This window comes from Podarcis tiliguerta, assembly GCF_965153285.1.
Source record: "Podarcis tiliguerta genome assembly, chromosome: 1".
Lineage (NCBI taxonomy): Eukaryota > Metazoa > Chordata > Lepidosauria > Squamata > Lacertidae > Podarcis > Podarcis tiliguerta.
Window position 1 is genome coordinate 104586698 of NC_139534.1, and position 20795 is coordinate 104607492.

At 45.6% G+C, this 20795-nt stretch overlaps 1 protein-coding gene across 1 annotated transcript; it reads right to left on the bottom strand.

Moving 5' to 3' along the window:
- Positions 1–1675: 1675 nt before the first annotated feature.
- On the bottom strand, positions 1676–19873 carry PGF (placental growth factor). The gene is made up of 7 exons (XM_083448861.1): positions 19087–19873; positions 15980–16022; positions 13420–13616; positions 12309–12385; positions 9639–9668; positions 9412–9480; positions 1676–3827 (listed from the first exon to the last, which is right to left on the bottom strand). Exons 1-6 carry the CDS (start codon positions 19234–19236, stop codon positions 9420–9422), a joined length of 558 nt encoding a protein of 185 aa, XP_083304987.1. The 5' UTR covers positions 19237–19873; the 3' UTR covers positions 1676–3827; positions 9412–9419.
- Between the last annotated feature and the right edge of the window lie 922 nt (positions 19874–20795).

A 20795-nucleotide genomic window follows, 5' to 3' on the forward strand; every position in this document is an offset into this window, starting at 1 on the left:
GTCCACCATCCCTCAGACCATGTAGTGGACTGACTATATTTTTTTGTGGGGGGGGGGGGAGGGAATGAATTCCTATGCCCCACAAATAACCCAAAGATGCATTTTAAATAAAAGGACACATTCTACTCATGTAAAAACACAGATTCCCTGTCCGTCCGTGGGTCGGATTGAGAGGGCTATTGGGCCGGATCCTGCCTTAGGTTGCCTAAAAAGTAAAGGTAAAGGTACCCCTGCCCGTACGGGCCAGTCTTGACAGACTCTAGGGTTGTGCGCCCATCTCACTCAAAGAGGCCAAGGGCCAGCGCTGTCCGAAGACACTTCCGGGTCACGTGGCCAGCGTGACATCGCTGCTCTGGCGAGCCAGAGTCGCACACAGAAACGCCGTTTACCTTCCCACTAGTAAGCGGTCCCTATTTATCTACTTGCACCCAGGGGTGCTTTCGAACTGCTAGGTTGGCAGGCGCTGGGACCGAACAGCGGGAGCGCACCCCACCGCGGGGATTCGAACCGCCGACCTTTCGATCAGCAAGTCCTAGGTGCTGAGGCTTTAACCCACAGCGCCACCCGCGTCCCTTTAGGTTGCCTACCCCTGGTCAATTCATTCCAGCATTCTGTTCTCATAATGGCCAGCCAGAGGTGTGTAGGAAACCCACCAGCGCAGGAGTCTCTCCCCACTTTTTTATTAGGGTTTTTGGGGGTGGGGTATGTGTGTGATGTGGAGAAAGTGGACAGACAGGTGTGTTTCTCCTGCTTTCAAAGTACTAGAGCCCAAGAAAGCTGAAAAATGTAAGATTCGGGGCAGGCAAAAGTACATCATACAACACATGGTTAAAATGTGGAATTCACATGAAAGCTGGATGGCTTTCAAAGGGGTTTAGACAAGCTCATGGAAGTGACCTTGCTGATATTATCTGGCTGCACTAATGTGGGGCACTGAAATATTATCCAGAGCTGCAATTGTTAAGCAGAGGAAAGTTCAGTATCTCTGAGTAAATGGTTTAAAACAAGAACAACACTCATCCAGATGGGGAAAAGATGCCAACTGGCTAAAAAAAGAGGACATTGTCATAGATCCTTGGTTGCCATAATCCTAATCATTATATCCTCTATAAAGCCCAGCATAGACGAAGGGGCTGCTTTCAAGCTTGGAGCCATCTAGTGAGCACTTGCAAAAATATGTTTGGGTGTACTGCATTCCAGTTAAATACTGCTTGTGGTAACCAGTCTGCAGTCTCGGAAGAAAAAGATACTAAAGGAAAGCAGACAAGAACTGTGTTTAAACAGAGTCTTTCAGCAACCATATCAGTATAATTATCTGGTTCCTCATGCCACAATAGGCTAACATTCCAACAGTTGTAATTTTCACGTCTTTTCTGTTGTATAGAAAGCCTAGTAGCCAATTATATCCATTTTGCAGATGAGAAACAATTACTTGCCCCAAAAGAAATGTGACAGAGCAAAGCACTTCATTCTTCCAAACTCTCATTTGACAGCCCAGCGTGTTGGCTCACGCTTTCCCACCCAATGGTAAGGGATTCAGCAATAATGAAGAATCGCAATGGAAGTTAATGCCTCACACATCCTCAGAAGGCAGACAGTGTTTCTTGGGAGAGTGTTTTCCCCCCCAGAAGAGATAATGGAATGAGCTGACAAAAATATTTTCAGAATCTGGAGCTGTGTTTTAACCATAACAGTATTATATTTAGAATTCATTTGGAATGTTGCTTCATTGCACTGAACAGAAAGCAGGAATCTTAAGTCCCACCACAACCCATAAAAAATAGGCTCTACCACAGGATAAAGATCAAGACCATATTGCAATCAGGTTATCATATACAAGAAACAGCAAATCCATTGTATCATATAAATGGTCCTTCTAGTCCTGTATCCAGCAGAAGCCTGTATTGGATATTGTGAGAATTTACAAATGCTGAGAACGTTGGGGAATATTTCATTTCTTGTTTTCCCTATGAACCTCTAGCAATTGCAGATTCTTGCACAATCACTGCATGAGGGTGCATGTCCTATCCTGATTAACAGCTACTGGTATTTCGCACAGTTTTGTCTAGATCACTTTGAACATCTATATGTCACGTCCCATGGCATTCTGGAGAACAGATGTGCTGCATGTCGAAATGCATCGTTATCCATATTTGAAACGACAAGTGGTCAATTCATATTCTACTTCTTCTGCAAAAGGATAAATAAGGCACTCTCTTATGTGGTTCTTCAAACTAATTTGTCATGCACCACCTCATTGCTTAGCCATCACTTTTACAATCTAATACTGATCTGTAACATACTCAGCCGTACTGTAGCATGTAACTGGTTTATAGATGGGCAACATTATGCACCCTAAAACGACACGACACCGATATTTCTTCAAACAGTGAGAGCTAATTTAGAATGCCTATTGCTTCACAATTATTCATTCAGAGTTTGGCTATTGTTATGCAGCCAAGCTACAGTTGCTTACATTTTGCAACCCTTTCCAATAGGACTGACTGCAAACTGACTTTGTGCAATGAGATACAATAGTGCTAATAAACCGGCAACAGCCCCCATTCCCAAAGGTGCCATTGGCATTGAGATGACATAGCCAGCTGTTAGATGTGACACAATTTAGCAGAGAGAGGGTGGGTAGCAGGATAGAGATGGAGTGGCACCATCCACTCCCATACCCCTTGTGGCTGTCTTTTCCAACCACCACAAAACCAGCTATATCAACAAAACGCTGCGTAGTTAATTATGTTACAATACAGATGCAAATGATACACAGCAGCACAAGACAGATTTGCCAAGCACAGGATTCTGCTACAATTTTGTTGGGAAAAGTGACTATGTGCACTTTACACATACATGAACCTTTAGATTTGGGGGATACTCTCTCTATTGTGTATTTTCCAGCACTAGTTTTTCGATAAACCAATTACTTATGCAGTAAAATATGATATTTGCGCACTAAACCCACAGCAACTTGAGCTCTGCATAGGCTGTCTCTCCAATCTCGTGATTCCCTTGGCTCCTCGCCTTTGTGAGTAACGTGCTGGAGGTTTCTTCAGAATAGGATCTGCTGCCTCAGAACACAATTATTCTTCCCACAGCTTCCAAGATGCTACCTGACAAAGTACTCTTCCAGCTTTAGTTCATCAAGGAAGAAGGTATTTTAGATGTATCGGGCTGACAAAGCATAGTTTCTTCTGATACTCGAATCCTTGGCAAGATAAAGAGAGCGTTTTCAATGCAACGGAATTGGTGGAAAGCAAAAAGACTTAGCCAAGGGCTGATGACACTGCTCAAACCACTTGTTTCGTTTTGCCACCTCACTGCTCAGCCAGACTGTAGCATCCAGACAATTCAGCAGGAAACACCTGCTTCTGTTTGTGGCCAGTTTGTTCTAAGTTCACGCTGCATAATACTGTACCTGCCAGTTAGGCCAACTGCTCTTTTCTTGTACTTCCATTCTGATTCCAATTCTGTGGGTGTCAGTGTGAAATATTAGCTATATACGAAGGCAGGGAAAGAACCTAGACAAACGTGTGGCTTCTTCTCTTCACCTGGCCCCCAGTCAACCTCCTTGTATGCAGTTAGCATCTCCTGTTCATGTTGGCTTGATCTGCTCCCGCTGTGATGTTTCCTTGGTTCTTCCTGGTTTGCTCAGGATGGTTTGAAAGTGGTTGAACTGCTACGGGCCCCTCCAGAATTCATCAGTCAGAAATGCGATGGGCTTGTGTGTAGGGGAGTGTTGAAGAGGACAGAGTAATAAATACAGGCACTGTGGCGCTGCCATCTGCTAACAAAGCAGCCACCTTCATCAGAAGTCCCACCTGGGAAGAGAGCAAGGGACAGGATGAACACCAAGAAGGTGGCTGGGTCTTGTGTTAACAGGCATGGAAAGTGGATGCAGTAATTTTCAGCAAATTAGGAATCTAACAAGGCCATGCTGTCAAATGTATTTAACGACCTTAAAATCTAAATATCCCATAAAAAGAACATTTATACATCTATGACAAAGGACTTTTGGATAATCAGCTTGGTTTTTTTTCTAGGATGTGACACACTTTTCACTGAATGCATTGCAGCCCAGCCCATCTATGTTTATTCAGAAGAAAGAACCATATTATTCAAGTAAGTATGCATCCAACTGTGGCTTTAGTTCAACTGTCTCTCTGACAATTCATAAACATTACAAATCCACTACTGCTGCCACACCTAAAAAGCATTGCATAGTAAAACTTATCATGTCTAACAATAGCTGCTTAGTTTACAGTGCTGTGAAAAAGGCTTAAGGCTAGCCATGGACCACCAAATAGAGGAATTGCTCAGTTTTGAGTTGTTTGGTTTTAAATAGCTTCTCTCTCAAGGTGACCACTCTGCTGAATAACCACAAGACTTCAGATTGGCTGCAAGGCTGCTTTGGAGTTAGTTTGTCAACAGCTCAGTGTTTTGAGAAAAGCAATCACTTTGTGGGGCTCCAATCTGCTGCTTCATCCTCTGCTTCAGGGTCATATTAACTGCACTGTACAGGGGGCACCGATGTATCAGGTCCCATGCAAGCAGTGCTCCCAGACTCTTAGCTTCTAGAAAATAAGTCAATCAGACATTTCTGAAGAAAGTTAGAGCACAAAACTTGGAGGCAGCTCTAATGCTTTGGCACTTGGCAGTTGCTAAAGGTGCTTGATCAATTGATCACTGTTGCTAAGCAATCAGAGGAAGAACTGTTGACCACTCCCATCTGGGACTCAGGAGGGACCCCTCCCAGAGCAGCAGATAAAGCAGGAGAAGCTGAATACATATGAATGACCTGCTGGATTAGGCCAATGACCCAACTAGACCAGCATATTGTTCTCACAATGGGCAACCAGATGCCTGTGGGAAACCAGGGATAACATGAGCACAAGAGCTCATGAATGGTGCAGAACACTGGGATATGTTTGCTTAAGTACCTTCCTTGCAGGCACATTATTTCATTTACTCCCCAGGCATGTGCTGCCTTTTCAAAGTAAAACACAACTGACTGGGCTTGGTGTGTTTGGCTTGCAAGTAACTCCTCTGAATTGCCATGTCCCCCATGCAGCCCCTGTTGTCATCACTGGGCTGTTATTTAGTAATAAACAGCAACTATAAAACAAAAATAAGAAATAAAAAATGAATCTGCAAATGCAACTATGAAATAACTGCTGCAAGATAATATTCCTATTTACCATACTTTGACATAATAATATTTTATCAAGGTTGGCAAAATGTGTTTTGCTGAGACTTGTGACACTGACATATTTGTTCCTTGTTGTATATCTATATCTTGCTTTTCCTTCCAGAAGTTCAAGGATTAACAATCAATCCCTCTTCCCAGGCAACTCTGAGAATTGTAGGTCTGTGAGGGGGAAAGGGGCCCCCTAACAGCTCTTAGCACCCTTAACTACAACTCCCAGGATTCTTTGGGGAAATCCAGGGCTGTTTAAAGTGCTTTAAATGTACAGGTATGGCCTGAGGGTGCATTCTGGCCTGTGATGTCTGCGTCCCAAAGGGATCTGCACATAGGTTGAAAGCCACTTTGATGAGGCCTATGTAAGTCATTGTCTAATATGTCACAATATTCTCTGCCATCTGCTGTGGTCTTATCAAACTCTTAGAAGGAAAACTGTGTGTTCTTTAAACCGCTCTCTGTTTTGATGGTTATAATATCCCCACAGAAGACGATGATCACATTGGGCTTGGCAACACCAACAGCCTCCCGGGTGGCTAAGCCCACACCCAAGTTCTTTCATGTAATAATCACATTTCGCACTAGAATCCAGCTTCCAAGTTCCCAGAACAGGCCACACATTACGTGGGATTAAGCATGTCTCCTGAGGAACCTCTTAAAAATCTGACTAGATGCCACAAAGAGAATGCCAACTGTTTTAGTTGTCCTAGTCTTGGCTGCTCGGGGGCCTTCAGCTTGTGTTTCTTGAGTAACAGCCCCACATGACAACCTTCTCTGGAAATGGAAATCTTTGGAAAATCTCTCTGTGTAAGAGTATGCATGTCAGAGAAAAGAGATTTTGTTTTTGAAAAAATGTGCAGGATTAAGGCATAAGGGTCACGTACAATGAGATTTTTAAACTTCTAACACAGACTCCCATGCTTTATTTTAAAAACAGTTTAGAATGATGCAGATAAAACAGAATTTTAATTAATAGCAATTATTAATGGATTAATCTCCTTCCTCACACGCCTCAAGGCGATGTAGAAATTGGAATAAAAACAGTTTAGGACAACACAGAAAATAGCAGCAGATAAAAAACAAAGCTAAGTAAACTCACATGCCAGAAGCCGAGGTTGTATCCACACTAAACAGTTAAAGCACATTTATACTGCTTTAACAGTCCTGGCTCTCCTACCACCCCAAATCCTGGGAGCTGTAGGTTATACCCCACAGAGCTACAATTCCTAGAACCCTTAAAAACTACAGTTTATATATATAGGGGGGAGCCATGACCTTTATATGTGCTTTAAAGACATAGTGTAGATGCGACCTTCACCTGGGTAACAAATAAGGTGGTGCAGAAGTGAATTCTTACCACAATCCAGTTGGGAAGGAAGGTGAGGCATAGACATGTGCTACTTTTTAAATTAAATAATCTCATTGTACTTGCTTAAGTCCTAGAGCCAGGGGAGAAACTAGGCTTTCTTTCACCCCAAAGACTTGGTTCGGCACCTCCCCCCAAGGTCCGTTTGCGTACACATGCACACCCCACTTTCATATTCAACTCCTGAGGGTTTCTTTGACGTGCCTGTTATAGCAGGGGGAGCTTCCAGAAGCTTCACTTGAACTCATTATGGCTTATCCTTGGCCTCAGTGATTCTTACTTCTGAGCAGAGCATGCCTAGGCATTGTACTAGTCCCCAGGGCTTACTTCTGAATTCAGTGATCCTTACTTATGAGTAAAGGTAAAGGGACACCTGACCATTAGGTTCTGTCGTAGCCGGCTCTGGGGTTGCGGCGCTCAACTCACTTTATTGGCTGAGGGAGCCGGCGTACAGCTTCCGGGTCCTGTGGCCAGCATGACTAAGCCGCTTCTGACGAACCAGAGCAGCACACGGAAACACTGTTTATCTTCCCGCCAGAGTGGTGCCTATTTATCTACTTGCACTTTGATGTGCTTTCAAACTGCTAGGTTGGCAGGAGCAGGGACTGAGCAACGGGAGCTCACCCCATCGCAGGGATTCGAACCGCCGACCTTCTAATCAGCAAGTCCTAGGCTCTGTGGTTTAACCCACAGCACCACCCGTGTCCCTTACTTATGAGTAAATATGCATAAATGTTATCACTGCAAATACTTCCCCAGTAATATAAGGAATTATCTCACTTCCCTTTCCACAGCACAAGGTTATTTATTTCTCTGTCTGGTTTCAGTTCTCAGTGTCTAATTTCCCTCTTCCCCACCCCACTGCCCAGAGCACATCTAAAGTTGATCTTTGGTTCCTTGCCCTTATGCAAACAAAAATATTGCCACCAAATATACCTTAGTTTCTCCATCCAGACTAAGGGTTGTATCCTGCTAAGTCAAATTAAGAGTAAACCTACTGAAACTAATGGATGTGACTAATTTTAGTCCACTGATTTCAATGGGTGTACTCTTGAGAATGGCTTAGTTAGAGGAACCCTCAGGCATTTAACTGTTAAGTGCTGTTTTTATTAAGCATTAGTTTTCTGTAAAGCATTTATTTTTCTTTTTAGGCAAGAAAGATGGGAGGAGTCTAAAAGGATACAGATTTTTAGAAATAGGAGTTTCAAAGCTGGAAAAGGCAAAGTTGCACCCTCAGCTACAACCCACAGAAACACTATGTTTCTACAAGGCACAATGGAAAACTAGCCCCACTCATCTCCTCAAATCCTCCCTTTCCCTGGAGATAAGGGCTCCAATCTTGCTCAAATAAACAATAGTTTCACTTTTTCCTCCTGAAAGGTTAAAGTTTACTTTCTGGATAACAAAAGGCAAACCAGCTATTCAAGGCCTTGGTATTTGCTATTTTTGATCTCAAGTCCTTAAATGGGAAGGTTTTTATGGTGAGCTTTAAAAAGAAACACAGCAAGTTAAATGCATTTTAATTAGGGGTGCAACCTTTGATGGATGATTGAATGCAATCTGTCAGCGAAAGTTTTAATCGTGAATTAAAATTTTTCTTCTGGCCTGACCAATTGGTGAGGTTGGCAAGGAGGAAAATCTTTGGGTCAGGGGAATCTTGAGGGGCCTATCACTGCAAAGCCCATAGTAATGCATCCTCAACCCCCCTCATTGCTCCAAATTAGGTTGAAGGTGGTGGGTTGGAGGCTACCCAAGTCCTATTGAAATCAAGGGGGCAAATTAAACTTCATTGATTTCAATGGGATTTAAGGGCAATTTATCTTTAGCCACATCAAGTACTTTTCCTTTTGGGTTATGGGGTGTTTCAAGATGGCGGTTTACCACAGACTCAGTGCTGCTCATGCATATAAGGTTTTTGCAGTGTCCACCCTTAAAAATGCTGTCCCACCCCCCCCACCCCCTTTTAATCTGGATTTATGCATTCTGAAAGAGGTTTTTTTTTAAAAAAATTATCAGATTTTCTGCAGAAACTGCAAATCCATATGAAATGGGAAAATAATACAGGACAGCATTCTGAAGAGGACAACATTGTGTGGACACTGTGCAAAACCTGTGTGCATCTGCAGCTTCAAGTTCTAATAACTTGTCATGTGAAATTGCCCAGATTACTGTTTGGTTCCAACAGTATGCTCACACATGCAAAGTCTGCTTCCAACAATGAGTAAAATAGCTCCATCCATCAGTTTGCCTGTAAAGAAAAAGAGAGCCAGTGTGGTGTTAAGGGTTAAGAGTGTTGGAACTATGACCTGGAAGACCAAATTCCCACTGAGCACTGAAGCTCACTGGGGGGCCTTGGGCCAGTCACTGTCTCTCAGCCTAACCTGCCTCACAGGGTTGTTGTGAAGGTGAAATTGGGAGCCGGAGAACCATGTGCAGCTCCTTGAAGGAAAAGGTGGTATATGAAATGAAACAAATGCACCTCAGAAACATTTATGATAGTAGGAACAATAGAGGTTGTGATTCTGTGGCCCTAGAACCTGAGAGTTCCATCACCAAAAACAACCCACAGCCAGGGAGATTATTATACTGGCAAACATGCAGTGAAAACTATATATATATTGATCTGTACAGATATTTAGAATACTGGTATGTTTTCAGTTTATTGATGGTGTCTATTTATTATTTTAATGTTTTGATTGTGTTTACTAATAATCTAACTTTGCATTATCCATGCCAGTAAACAGGAGCCAAAAGCAGGTACTTCTGGTAGCAAACATCTGCAGCTAAACCATAACTTGAAGAATTATTCTTCCCCCCATTCCCTGGTATTGACACTCACCTAGAGGATCAATCTTTGGGTCTCTGCTTTGCCCTCTTCCTCTTGCTGCGCCCCTTGGGTCTCCTCCTCCTTCAGGAGGGAAGAAGGAAGGAAACAGAAGAGATGGTGGGAAATGAGACACCAATAATAATAACTTTATTATTTATACCCCGCCCATCTGGGTCGCCCCAACCCCTCTCCACTATGGAGAGTAACCAACGTCCAGAAACCTTGCTAATTCTACTTACCTCCCTGACTTCACAGCATCTCGCCGAGGCCTAAGGAGAAGAGAGTTAGACTGTCACGTTCAGAGTATGGGGCTGCAACGTTCATAGATATTAAGAGATCCAATGTGATGGGAATAGCAAAAAAACTCACAGATGGGCTTGCCCCCTAAATGTGATGATTTCCTCTTTATAAGGAACAGAGTCATTCAGAGCTTCTAGACTCCTGTTCTGCTACCTGGAATGGTTCATAGTGGCCAAGGATCCCAACCCCACCTCACACACACACCCCACTGTCTATCACTGAACCAGGGCCCATGCTTTTGCTCGCACAAGGCCCAGTCTCCCTTCTTAGACCACCAAACGCAGGTGAGATCCCGTTAACAGTCTCATAAGCAACATTATTCAGTTGCACCCACTGAAAAGGTCTGTTGGGACAGAATTTCAAATACAGTGGTGCCTTGCAAGACGAAAAGAATCCGTTCTGTGAGTCTCTTCGTCTAGCGGTTTTTCGTCTTGCGAAGCAAGCCCATTAGCAGATTAGCGGATTAGCGCTATTAGCGGTTTAGCGGCTATTAAAGGCTTAAGGGATTAGCGGATTAGCTGCTAAAAGGCTATTAGCAGCTTAGTGCCTTAGAAAAAGGGGGTGGGGAGCGAAAAAAAACCCCCAGGAATCGCAAGACATTTTCGTCTTGCGAAGAAAGCCCATAGCAAATTCGTCCTGCGAAGCACCTCCAAAACGGAAAACCCTTTCGTCTAGCGGGTTTTCCGTCTTGCGAGGCATTCGTCTTGCGGGGCACCACTGTATGTTATTGGATGTTGAGGGGGAGAATGGTAGGTAGAAATAAAGGAGAGCATCAAGTGGCTTTCAGTCTCTCTACAGAGAGCCCTTCAGGAAGCAGGCACTGCAGGCAAAAATGCACCCTCCCTTACAGCACATGTTGTACACCAACAGGATTAGCCGAGGCTAAGAGGAGTTAGGAATGTTCTCAGCATCACTGCACATCAGCCCCCCCCACGTTGCCAGTCTGAGACCACCTATTTTGGGCATTTCAGAGGCCTGTGTATTCAGAGGCAATACACTGAATAAGCTAGGGAATAATTATCTTGGAAAGGTAGTTCTTGTTTTGTCTCTGCTTGTGAGAGCAAGGACACTAGCTGGAAGTGAAGGGTTGTATGATGCTGTGTGTATTTGTGCTGCAAGCAACAGGGGCTGATTCTTTGTTCCTTTTGGTAAAATGAGGTTCCTATAAAGGCCCTAAAGGCCACAAATGGACAGCTGAGTTGGAACAGCTGCTACTTCTGTCACATTTTGTCACTTGGTTGGGTTGCTGGCTCATTAAGCATCAGGCATGTAGGGTACCCCCAGGGCTGTGTATGTGTTGCAATTCCACTGGTGTCTAGGAAGGATGTAGACTATGACACTGAATGTTGAACTTGGCTTCATAAGAATTTTAGTTTCCTTTCTGTATTTTTTAAAAAGTTTCCAGTCCTGTGAAGATACGGTTGAAATAATATGACCAATATCTTCTGAATTCTTCATGATTGGGGGTGACCTCGACTGTTCCTGCTCCTCCCAGTGACAAGGAAAACCATAATTAAATTGTGCAAAATGCAAACATTTGTGAAAAAAAGTATGAGCAATGATATACAATGGCATTGACCACAGGATCCAGCTTTTTCTGATGCAGACTGTAAATTGTTGGGAACAACATTTCATTACTATGCTTTTTAACACAGATAACATACAGATTGTCAGGATTCCCCCCCCCCCAAATTGTGTGCTGGCTAGGACAGCCATGCCTTTAGTCTGGTCAGCTTAAGGCATGGCAGACTTGAGGAGGAGATTCCATTACTCCAGCAGCCTTGCCTTTATGTAGCCAACAAATCCAAAAAAATTCTAGTCAATCAGAGTGAGAATTGTGCGTAGAGTTCCTGGAGCACAGCAAATGGTGGAAGAACAACTGTTTCCTGCTGAGGAGGGCTTGGTGTCAACAATCTAACCCCTGGGGGAAAGCTGGAATTTGATCTAAATGTGCAGAAGGAACGCTCCAAGCCTGAGGTGTCAAGGGACATGCTGAAAGCGACTGTCCTGCTTTTCCATTTTGGGGCTGGGAGGAGGTGTAGTGGATTTAACTGTAAATAACACAGTTCCCTCGCACTGCCCCCACCGGCCCAAATACATCCCATTGTGGCTCACCGTGACAAGAAATGAGAACACCTGCCCCAGTTAGGCTTAGGTTACATTAACAGGCTGCCTGAGGCACAACCAGTCCAAGCCCCCTCACCTTTTAAAAAATATTTCTGCTGGCTCCCTTGGCCACTGTTTTTTGAAGGCTAAAATTAGAGGGAGTCAAATAGAGGGGCTTGTGGATTTCATTAAAGGGTCTCCCTACCCCACATCATTCCCTCTCCTTCCAGGGATTACTTGACTCCTGTGAGGCACTGGATACCCAGGACAGCCAGAGTGCTGGACCAGGGAGACCAGGGTTGAAATCCCCGCTCAGCCAAGAAGCTCATGGGGTGACCTTGGGCCAGTCACCATCTCTTAGCCTAGCCTACCTCACAGGGCTGTTGTGAAGGTGAAATGGGGAGGAGGAGAACCATGTACACCACTTTGAGCTCCTTAAAAGAAAAGGTGGTATATAAATGTAATTTTTTAAAACAGAAAAATGCCGTCATGAAGACACATACCTGCATACACACTTCCTATGCTCCACAAAGGACAGCTCCACGTAGGGCGCTTGTTCTTCTGAATTCACCTTCAGGAGCTGTAAGGGTGAAACCTATGTAACTCTCAGAGCATTTGGGACTTAAGAGAATGGGCAAGTAAGAGGCAGCATGATAGAAATTTATATAATTATGCCCAGCATGGAGAAAGTGCATAGAGAAAGGATGTCCACTGGAAGATGTGGACACCCAACAAAGAGAAATGTTGGAAGATTCAGGGCAGACCAAAGAAAGTACTTCTTCACACAGCATATAGTTAAACTATGGAACTCACTGCCACAGGAAGCAGTGATGGGCCGCCATCTTGGATGGCTTTAAAAGAGAATTGGACAAATCCATGGAGGAGAGGGGCTATTGATGACTACCAACTATGATGGCTATGTTCTACCTTCACTGTCAGAGGCATCGTGTCTCCGAATACCAGTTGCTAGGAATCACAGGAATCCATTGAGCTTCAGTTTCCCAGCTTTCACAGAAGATGTAAAGCAAAGAAGTGCTGAACACTACGGGGAAGGGCTGTAGCTCAGCGGTAAAAGCACCAGCTTTTAATGCAGAAGGTCCCAGGTTCAATCCCCAGCATGTCCAGGTAGAAATGGGACAGCGCCCTGTCTGAAATCCTGGGGAGCTGCTGCCAGTCAAAGTAGGCCAGTGTTTCGCAAACTTGGGTCTCTAGCTGTTTTGGGGCTACAATTCCCACCATCGCTGACCACTGGTCCTGCTAGCTAGGGATGATGGGAGATGGAGTCCAAAAACAGCTGAAGAACCAAGTTTGGGAAACATTGTTATAGACCAGGGTAGTCAACCTTTTTATACCTACCACCCACTAACGCATCTTTCTTGCATTACCGCCACCAGTGGAGGATTCAGCTTGTGCTGTAGAACCCCCTACCACCCACCTAGAATCCTGAAACGTCCACTAGTGGGAGGTAGGGACCAGGTTGACAACCCCTGGTGTAGACAATAATGAGGTAGATGGGCCAATGGCCTGACTTGGTATAAGGCCGTTTTCTATATTCCTAACAATTGCATGGAGAGACAGCTGGGAACCAAGCAGCACAAAGCCCAACCTCTTCACCTGCATGGTGACGTTGGCTACCTCCGTCGGGACGCACTGGAGCCTCTCGTCTCCGCAGCATCCGCTGCAGCGCTGCAAGAAGACGCAGGAAGGGCTGAACACATGCTCTACTTCACTGGGGTACTCGGATACCACATCAACGAGCTTCTCCAAGGGCTGGCAGGAGCTGCGGTTCCAAACGTCATGAAAGGAGACAACTGAAGAAGATACAAAAGATTTGGGGTGACAGGTTCAGAGTATGGACAACGGGAGACACGGCTGCCTGAGGTAACTGATGGGCAGGACAGTTGTAGGAAGCTGCCTTGTATCAGATTCATCTGCCTTTGCCAACCTGGTTCTCTCCAGTTGTTTTGGACTGGGATCAGCCCCAGTCGCCATTGGCTGTGCTATCTGGGGCTGACAGGCAACATAGTCCACAACATCTGCACTAACCATTAAAAACAGTATTGTGCTGCTTTAAATAGCTAGGGCTTCCCCCAAAGAATCCTGGGAACTGTGGCTTGTTAAGAATGTGGAAGGTTGTTAGGAGAAGGAGAGCCCCATTCCCCTCACAGGCAGATAATTCCCAGAATCCCCTGGGAAGAGGGTTTGCCAGTTAAGCTACTCTGGGAATGGTAGCTGTGTGAGGGGAACAGGGGTCTCCTAACTGCTCCTTTACCACTATTTCCAGAGTAAGGCAGGCTGCAGGGCAAGGACATCCCATGTTGTCCAAACCATCTGTAACTTAAAGCAGTGTTTCCCAACCTTGGGTCTCCAGCTGTTTTTCAGACTACATTTCCCATCATCCCTAACCACTGGCCTTGATAGCTAGGGATGATGGGAGTTGTAGTCCAAAAACAGCTGGAGACCCAAGGTTGGGAAATACTGACTTAAAGGCCGGTGCAAGCCTTTAGAAAAGCATCTTTCCTAAGAGTGTTATTAATCCCACTGGCAGAAACTTCTAGATTCAGCGGTTTTGCAGAAAGCATCTCAGTTTCTCAGCCAGAACTTTGACATCTCCTTGCCAGGAAAATGGTGTGTTTGGAAGTCACAGGGAAGTCTGATTTATCCAGCAGAGTCTCCGACTTAAGTAAGTGCTGATTATAACACCATTTCATGAGCTTGGCGGAAGCTTCCAGCCTCCCATCCTTTCTTTCAAAAAGCGAGACTGGAAATGTTTGGCTTTAGATCAGAAGGAAGTCAGAACATCACAGGTCTTTAATTTCAACTATAATATGGTCACATGGGGAAAGGACATAAATCCAGAACCGCAATCTTACCCATCTCCTTCACAATGTATCACAGATGTTGAAAACTCTGTGAAACTGTTGTAAGATTGGGAGAGGGTAAATGCAACCCAAAAAGTCTCCACATGTTCTTTAATGGCGTGTGGAAAAGTTACAAGGCACATCTTCTGTTAGGAAAACTGTAAGTAAGTGGCTCAGGAAGGCGAGGAGATGGTTGAATAATACTTGCCGCCGCCACCATCCCTGTCCAGACAAAGGGCAGGGGGAGCTAGTTGCCTCTGTCTGACTGCAATATTTGAGTGAGACAGAGACAAAGAGGGAGACAGCTGAAATCTCGGCTCTACAAGCTGCTCAGATCTGACTGGGGACGGAGCAGTGAGAGCAGATGTTTTCGTGCTGTATGCCTTCACCTAGGCTCAAACTGTATATTTGCAAAGCACCATAAGCCTCCAGTGACTACCTTCCAATGAAAACCAAACCTAGACAAGCACGACACCTCTGGAATTTCTCTGTGCTCAGAGAGGTGGGGAGAGTGTTAGATTACCACCACCACCACCGCTGCTGATGCTACTAATACTACTGTATTTACTTATATAGCCTCAGCGGTATGCACAAGGAGCACAAAAGGTCAAGGTCCCTGCCCCAGGGGGCTCACAATCTAAAATTTGACACAAGTGAAAAGATAGAGGAAGGGAAGACAGGGGGAATCAGGGAAAGAATGTGTAATTATTCAATTTGCATATGCTTAGGCTCCATTATAGGCCAAATTAGATGTGCCATTAAATGTGTCTTTGCTTTTAATGCATAGGCTTAAAAAATGCTAAAAATTATCATGATGGAGGGGATTTAACCCTTTCATCTCCTATTGCAGTCCTGAGGAAAATCTCTTTTTCTCCTCTGAAAGTTGTAGTCGCATTGGGCGGAAATCCTGCACTGAGCCCAACAGAGGATTTCCTGCCAGTGCAAATGCCAGCTTCAGAGGGTGGAGTTTCCTAAGCAGAGGAAAGGGTTAATCTCCCACCCAGCTCACCTGCTGTGATCTCAGTAATTAGCAGCTCTCCCCCATCCCCCAGCAGCTTCTATTTGCATTTTTTTTTAAAAATAAATCTGCACATTAAATACAACGGCACATTTAATATCATGGCTAATTTAGCTATTTGAAGTCTCACTGACAGCATGCAGAAAATTCGTTTCATCTCTGAACCAATGAACAACTGCCTGGTTTGCCAGAACAAAGACAATGACATAATAGAGCCTTGAAGTCTCTTCCATTCACATGTGTCTTCCTGGAGGCCCTTTCGACATCATAAAAGAGGGACAAGCTTCACACTCACCTGCTGCTTCAGTGGTGCTGTTCTGAAGAAGCACATCTTGCCTCTAGGGAGAGAAAGGGGAGGGGAAAGTAATTTTTCCCAGGCATTCCCAACACCCTGCAATGAAATCTCTAGCAATTCAGCGTGGATCCTTTCTGTAAAGCACAGAAGACAGTGGGATGATTCTCATGTGCTGAAACTTGTTTAAAGGCCGCATTTTATTTTCTAAAATAAGATCAATTGATTAAGATGTTGCAAGGGAGGTTTTTGGTCAAAAGGCACATTGTCCCCATGCTGCAGTCCAGGGCTCAAGAGTACAGAAAATTCCTTCCTTCCTCCTTTGGTAACTGTGCAATCCTGTACATATTGATAAGCAAGCAGTGCACGGTAGCCTTGGTTAATGTATGTGTCACCTGTTATATTTATTATGATTTCTACAGCACTGGGTATTACAAAGTAACAGGAAGTCAGGTCCCTGCCCTGAGGAATTTACAATCCAGAGTTTGACACAGCAGGGGCAACAGAGTGATGGGAAGAAGAAGCCCCCGCCACTGTGACGGGTTCAACTCAGAAGCTCCCAATCGCTTATCAGCTGGGATCAGTTCTATATGCTTGAATCCAGGGTATACCAGAGCCCAAAACATTTATTCAGCAAATTACTTGATTTAAATAACACCTTTCTTCCTATCATGGCTATGAAGATGGTTCACAATACAAATATATTATCGCTTCAGTGTTAAAATCAGCTGCACAGTTTTTACTTTGCCTCCCTCACCAATGTATTGTAAAATCAGACCCAGACATGGAAGATGTAAAATAATCAAGAAGGGAATAAATATATTGCTGTTTTTTTCATCCTTGTATTTTTTTAAGCTGATTTGATTTGCCTGTATTTTAATCATTCTTTATATTTTCTTTTTATCCTGAGAATTTCTTTACAGAGGTAGTGTAGAAATTTTAGTAAAGAACTATTTCTGCTAAGTTGGCCAGTGAAATGGATGGGTCTTGAATTATTTCATGAATAACTTGTTCAACTAACTTTGCCTGGATCCAACCCAATAACAATATGCCTCTAAGCATGCACAAAGTGCTTTTCCTACACCAATCAACTTGCATATATATGAGATTAGAGAGGGACGCTGCAAGTGAGAGACTGTGACTTCAAGCCAAGCATTAGTCAGCTCCTCTCATTTCAAAATGAAGTCCTTTTCCAATCTGTTATGATTAATCTACTGATGATGTCATGTCTCTTGCAAGCCCCTTGGGTTACTGAGTTACAGAAGTGCTCACCTTATTCAGTGGGTCTACTCTGAGTTTGGCTACCACTGGATATCACCCAGAAACCGCAATTCTATTTCAGGCCAGTAGATATCAGTCTAGCAGTGCACAACTTCCCTCTCCAGAAAATTTAACGTTTTTACTCGAAAGGGTGAGGCAAGTAAATATTTGAGGTGGCCAGATAAATGGAATCGTAGAATCGTAGACTTGGAAGGGACCTCAAGGCTCATCTAGTCCAATGGTTTGCACTAAAGAAGAGTCTTGGGTCAGAAATTATTGACAGCTTGCTCCTCCCAGAGTCTCGTGCCCACCTGGGCATGCTCAAGGTCAGCATGCTGGGGGAAGTGGGCAGATTCTTTCCAGGTCTTCTGCTCTTGATAGCAATCCATCTTAATCAAGGGGCTTTTCTGCTTGTTTGTGCCAGAATATAGGGACTGCTTGGCACTGGGGCAATCCAGTGGTCCAGGAGGCAAGTAGGAAGCCTACTCAACCTGCATTCCATTCCAGTTAAGAACTTCAGAAAGCCCTTAAGGTGCTTTCAGCCTGGGTGCCCTTGACTTCCATGAGCGTATCTGCACGGCTTGGTGCCAGTCTTCTGAAATGTCTATCTGGGTGTAGCAACTTGACACAGGAGAGATAAGCAATATACCGTGGTGGATGCAGTATCCTTGCAAGGACATGCAGATCCTCAGAAATGGCTTTGACAATGCTTCACAAGACATGCACACTTTAATGCTCTGTGCTAATCTGGTTCTAGACTCATCCACTCACTGACAGGACTCTGGGGACACTTTGAGGAAGGAGAATCTGGGGGATTGTTGCTGTTTTCAGGTGGGATTCAAACACATACCAGCAAATTCAGGTTGTGCAATTAATAGTTGTTTGGGAGCCTTGCACAAGAAATCCACTTCCCCAAATGATTGGGGAAATGAACTAGAAAGTGTGCAATAATCTAACCTCCCCACAAACAAATCAGAAGTAATGTTCATTAAATAGCCAACGTAATCTAGTCTCCCTGCAAACAAATCAAGACAAATGCTCAATAAACAGGCTGACTGAAAACACCTTCAGTTTCACACACACAAAAAGGGTAGGAAAGGATGAGAAAGAGTATCTTGGCTGCAAGAACAGGATAATTAATTTTTTTTTTTAAACAAAACTAAAAAACAACACATACCGGTAGTATTTTCCCCTAACTGCAGCCACACACTTAGGCAATTTACCAGGTCAATCAATCATTCCTGAATCTGGGCTATGCATTCTGCCCCACCAGATCAAGGATTCCTCTGAGACTTGTAAACTCCCCCCCCACCTCAGTGCCAAGGTGCTTCCTGGGACTCCAGGAGACGGTAGCAGTGCCTATGAGCATGTACAGAGTGCCCTCTTTCCCCACACTACTAAATAATTATAACACACCTAAGAGTTGGAGATTTAAAAAACTTCCAGATCATAAGAGATCTTTCCTCCGTAGAGTACTTCCAGTTTTAAAATAAAGCCCTAAACACCGTGAAGTGTAAATTTCAAGAGTGTAAACTTGTCAAGCCTGGGTTCACGTCTTTTCCCCCCGGCGCTCAAGCTCTGCACCTCGTGGGGCGCGCCGAGTTCAGCCACTGAACAACCAGTCGTTTTCCACGTACCTGGGATCGGGGCAAGGCTTCCGGAACAGAGGGCGTTGCAACCCGGTTCCTCGCATTTTAGATCACGGGACGGCACGAACAGTAATCGGCTGCCGCCCCAAACCCACTCTGACACCTCTCTGCCAGCTCCTCTGGGGATGAGGAGGGAAGGGGCGGCCCCACCCCAGCCTCACCTGCCAGGGGCCAGGACAGAGGGGCTTCTGCGGAGCTCACCTGCGCGCCCACCACCCGCAGGGCGAGAGCCACCAGGAAGCCCCCGAAGAGCTGCATCGCAGGCGCCGGCTCCCTCCGCTTCTCTCGCGCGCCGGTCTCAAGTCCCGATTCGGAGCGGGAAGCGATGCCTCCTCGATTCCTACTGCACATTGGTCAGCATAGCCGGCGGTGGGGCGGCGAGCCGCCGCGTCGCGCCTGCAGGATCCCTGGCTGGCTTGGCGCGTGTGGTTCCTTCCCAGAGGAGCCTGGCGGGCGCCAGCAGGGGAAGCGCTTCTGCGGGGAAAGCAGGCGCTCTTCTTCCCGGGTGCCAAGTGGAGCTGGAGGGGGAGCGAAGAGCAGAGGGACCGGCTCCCGGGCGACTCCGCTCCGCCGCGGGCTGCTCTGCGGAGCGAGACTCTCTCGGCAGTACCTCCTGCTGCCCCGGGGCCACGTGAAGCGGGCGGCTGGCCGGCTCCTCCCCGCCCCCTCGGGCGCCCGCCCCCACTCCCTGCATCCCCGCGGACCCCGGGAGGGCGCTTCCGGGCGCAGGCTTTGCGGGCAGGGCTGCCGGGTGGGCCAGCGTGGAGCGGGAAGGCCCTGCGTGACCTCCGACGGGAAGGCCCTTCCGAACCTCCCAGCGCGCAGGGTCGTCGAGGGCACCTCGAGGAGCGAGCGCGGGCCCCTGGCGGCGACAAGCGGTGCCCATCCGCCGCCCGAGCGACGGGCGGGTCTCTGGGCGCAGCTAGGCACGTCTGCTGCTCTTGCCTGACCTTTTCGCCTTACAGCCCCGACGTCGTGCAAAAGTGACAGGCGGGGAAGGAGGTCGTGGAGTTGCTGGGGGGGGGTTTCACACGTTATCTCGGATCGTTTATGTTTATGGGGCAGGAAGATGCTGCCAGGCATGGAGTACATGCACCCAGCTTTGGGTATGGGTGCAGTGCCCAGGCTATCTTGTGCCATGGGCAAAGCTAATTACTTGCAGCCAGTCCCAGCCCCCCCCCCCAACCGCTAACTTCAGTTTTCATAAACAGACAAAATTCTTCAAAATATTAAAGGTATCAGAAATGTATAAGATATGTATAACAAAAACTAATCTGTATAAAATTGGACACACATCCCAAGGTGCTGTTGAGGGTCACTTTACACCTTGGGAAGCTGCCTGACCTCATTATAAATGGAAATCTCACAATTGTGGTCACATGCTAGGAAGCTGCAGCTATCTGGGGCTTCCACGGTGTGGACAAGCAGCTAAAACCTCCATAAACGTTTTTATAGAGCTCTCACCCAAACCAACAAGACTGTCTGGTGTCAGGAGTTAGATCCATTAGCCGCCATAAGAGGGTGTTCAAACAAATGCACTCAGATTGCAGTCACACATAATATTACATCCACTTTGGCCATGAGTTCAGTAATATGTCTTAGACCAGTGAGAGATGTTCAGTGAACACAAATAATCCTTTGCCCTGGGTCTTTTGTGGTGAGCCCTGGATCTCTTGCCCTCCCTCCCTTTTAAACTTTGTTTTAAACTTTTTGAAACTTTTGCAACTTTGAACTTTATTTAAAATTTCCTGGGCATCTATACCTATAAATCAGCATGTACACATTTTATGCCATTCTATGTAAAGAACTGTGCTCCAGTCCTTTAAGTACCTGGCAACTACAGACTTGTAGGGGTGGGGGGGACCGGGGGCGGGGGCAGGCCAACAGCCCATCTAGTCCAGCATCCTGTT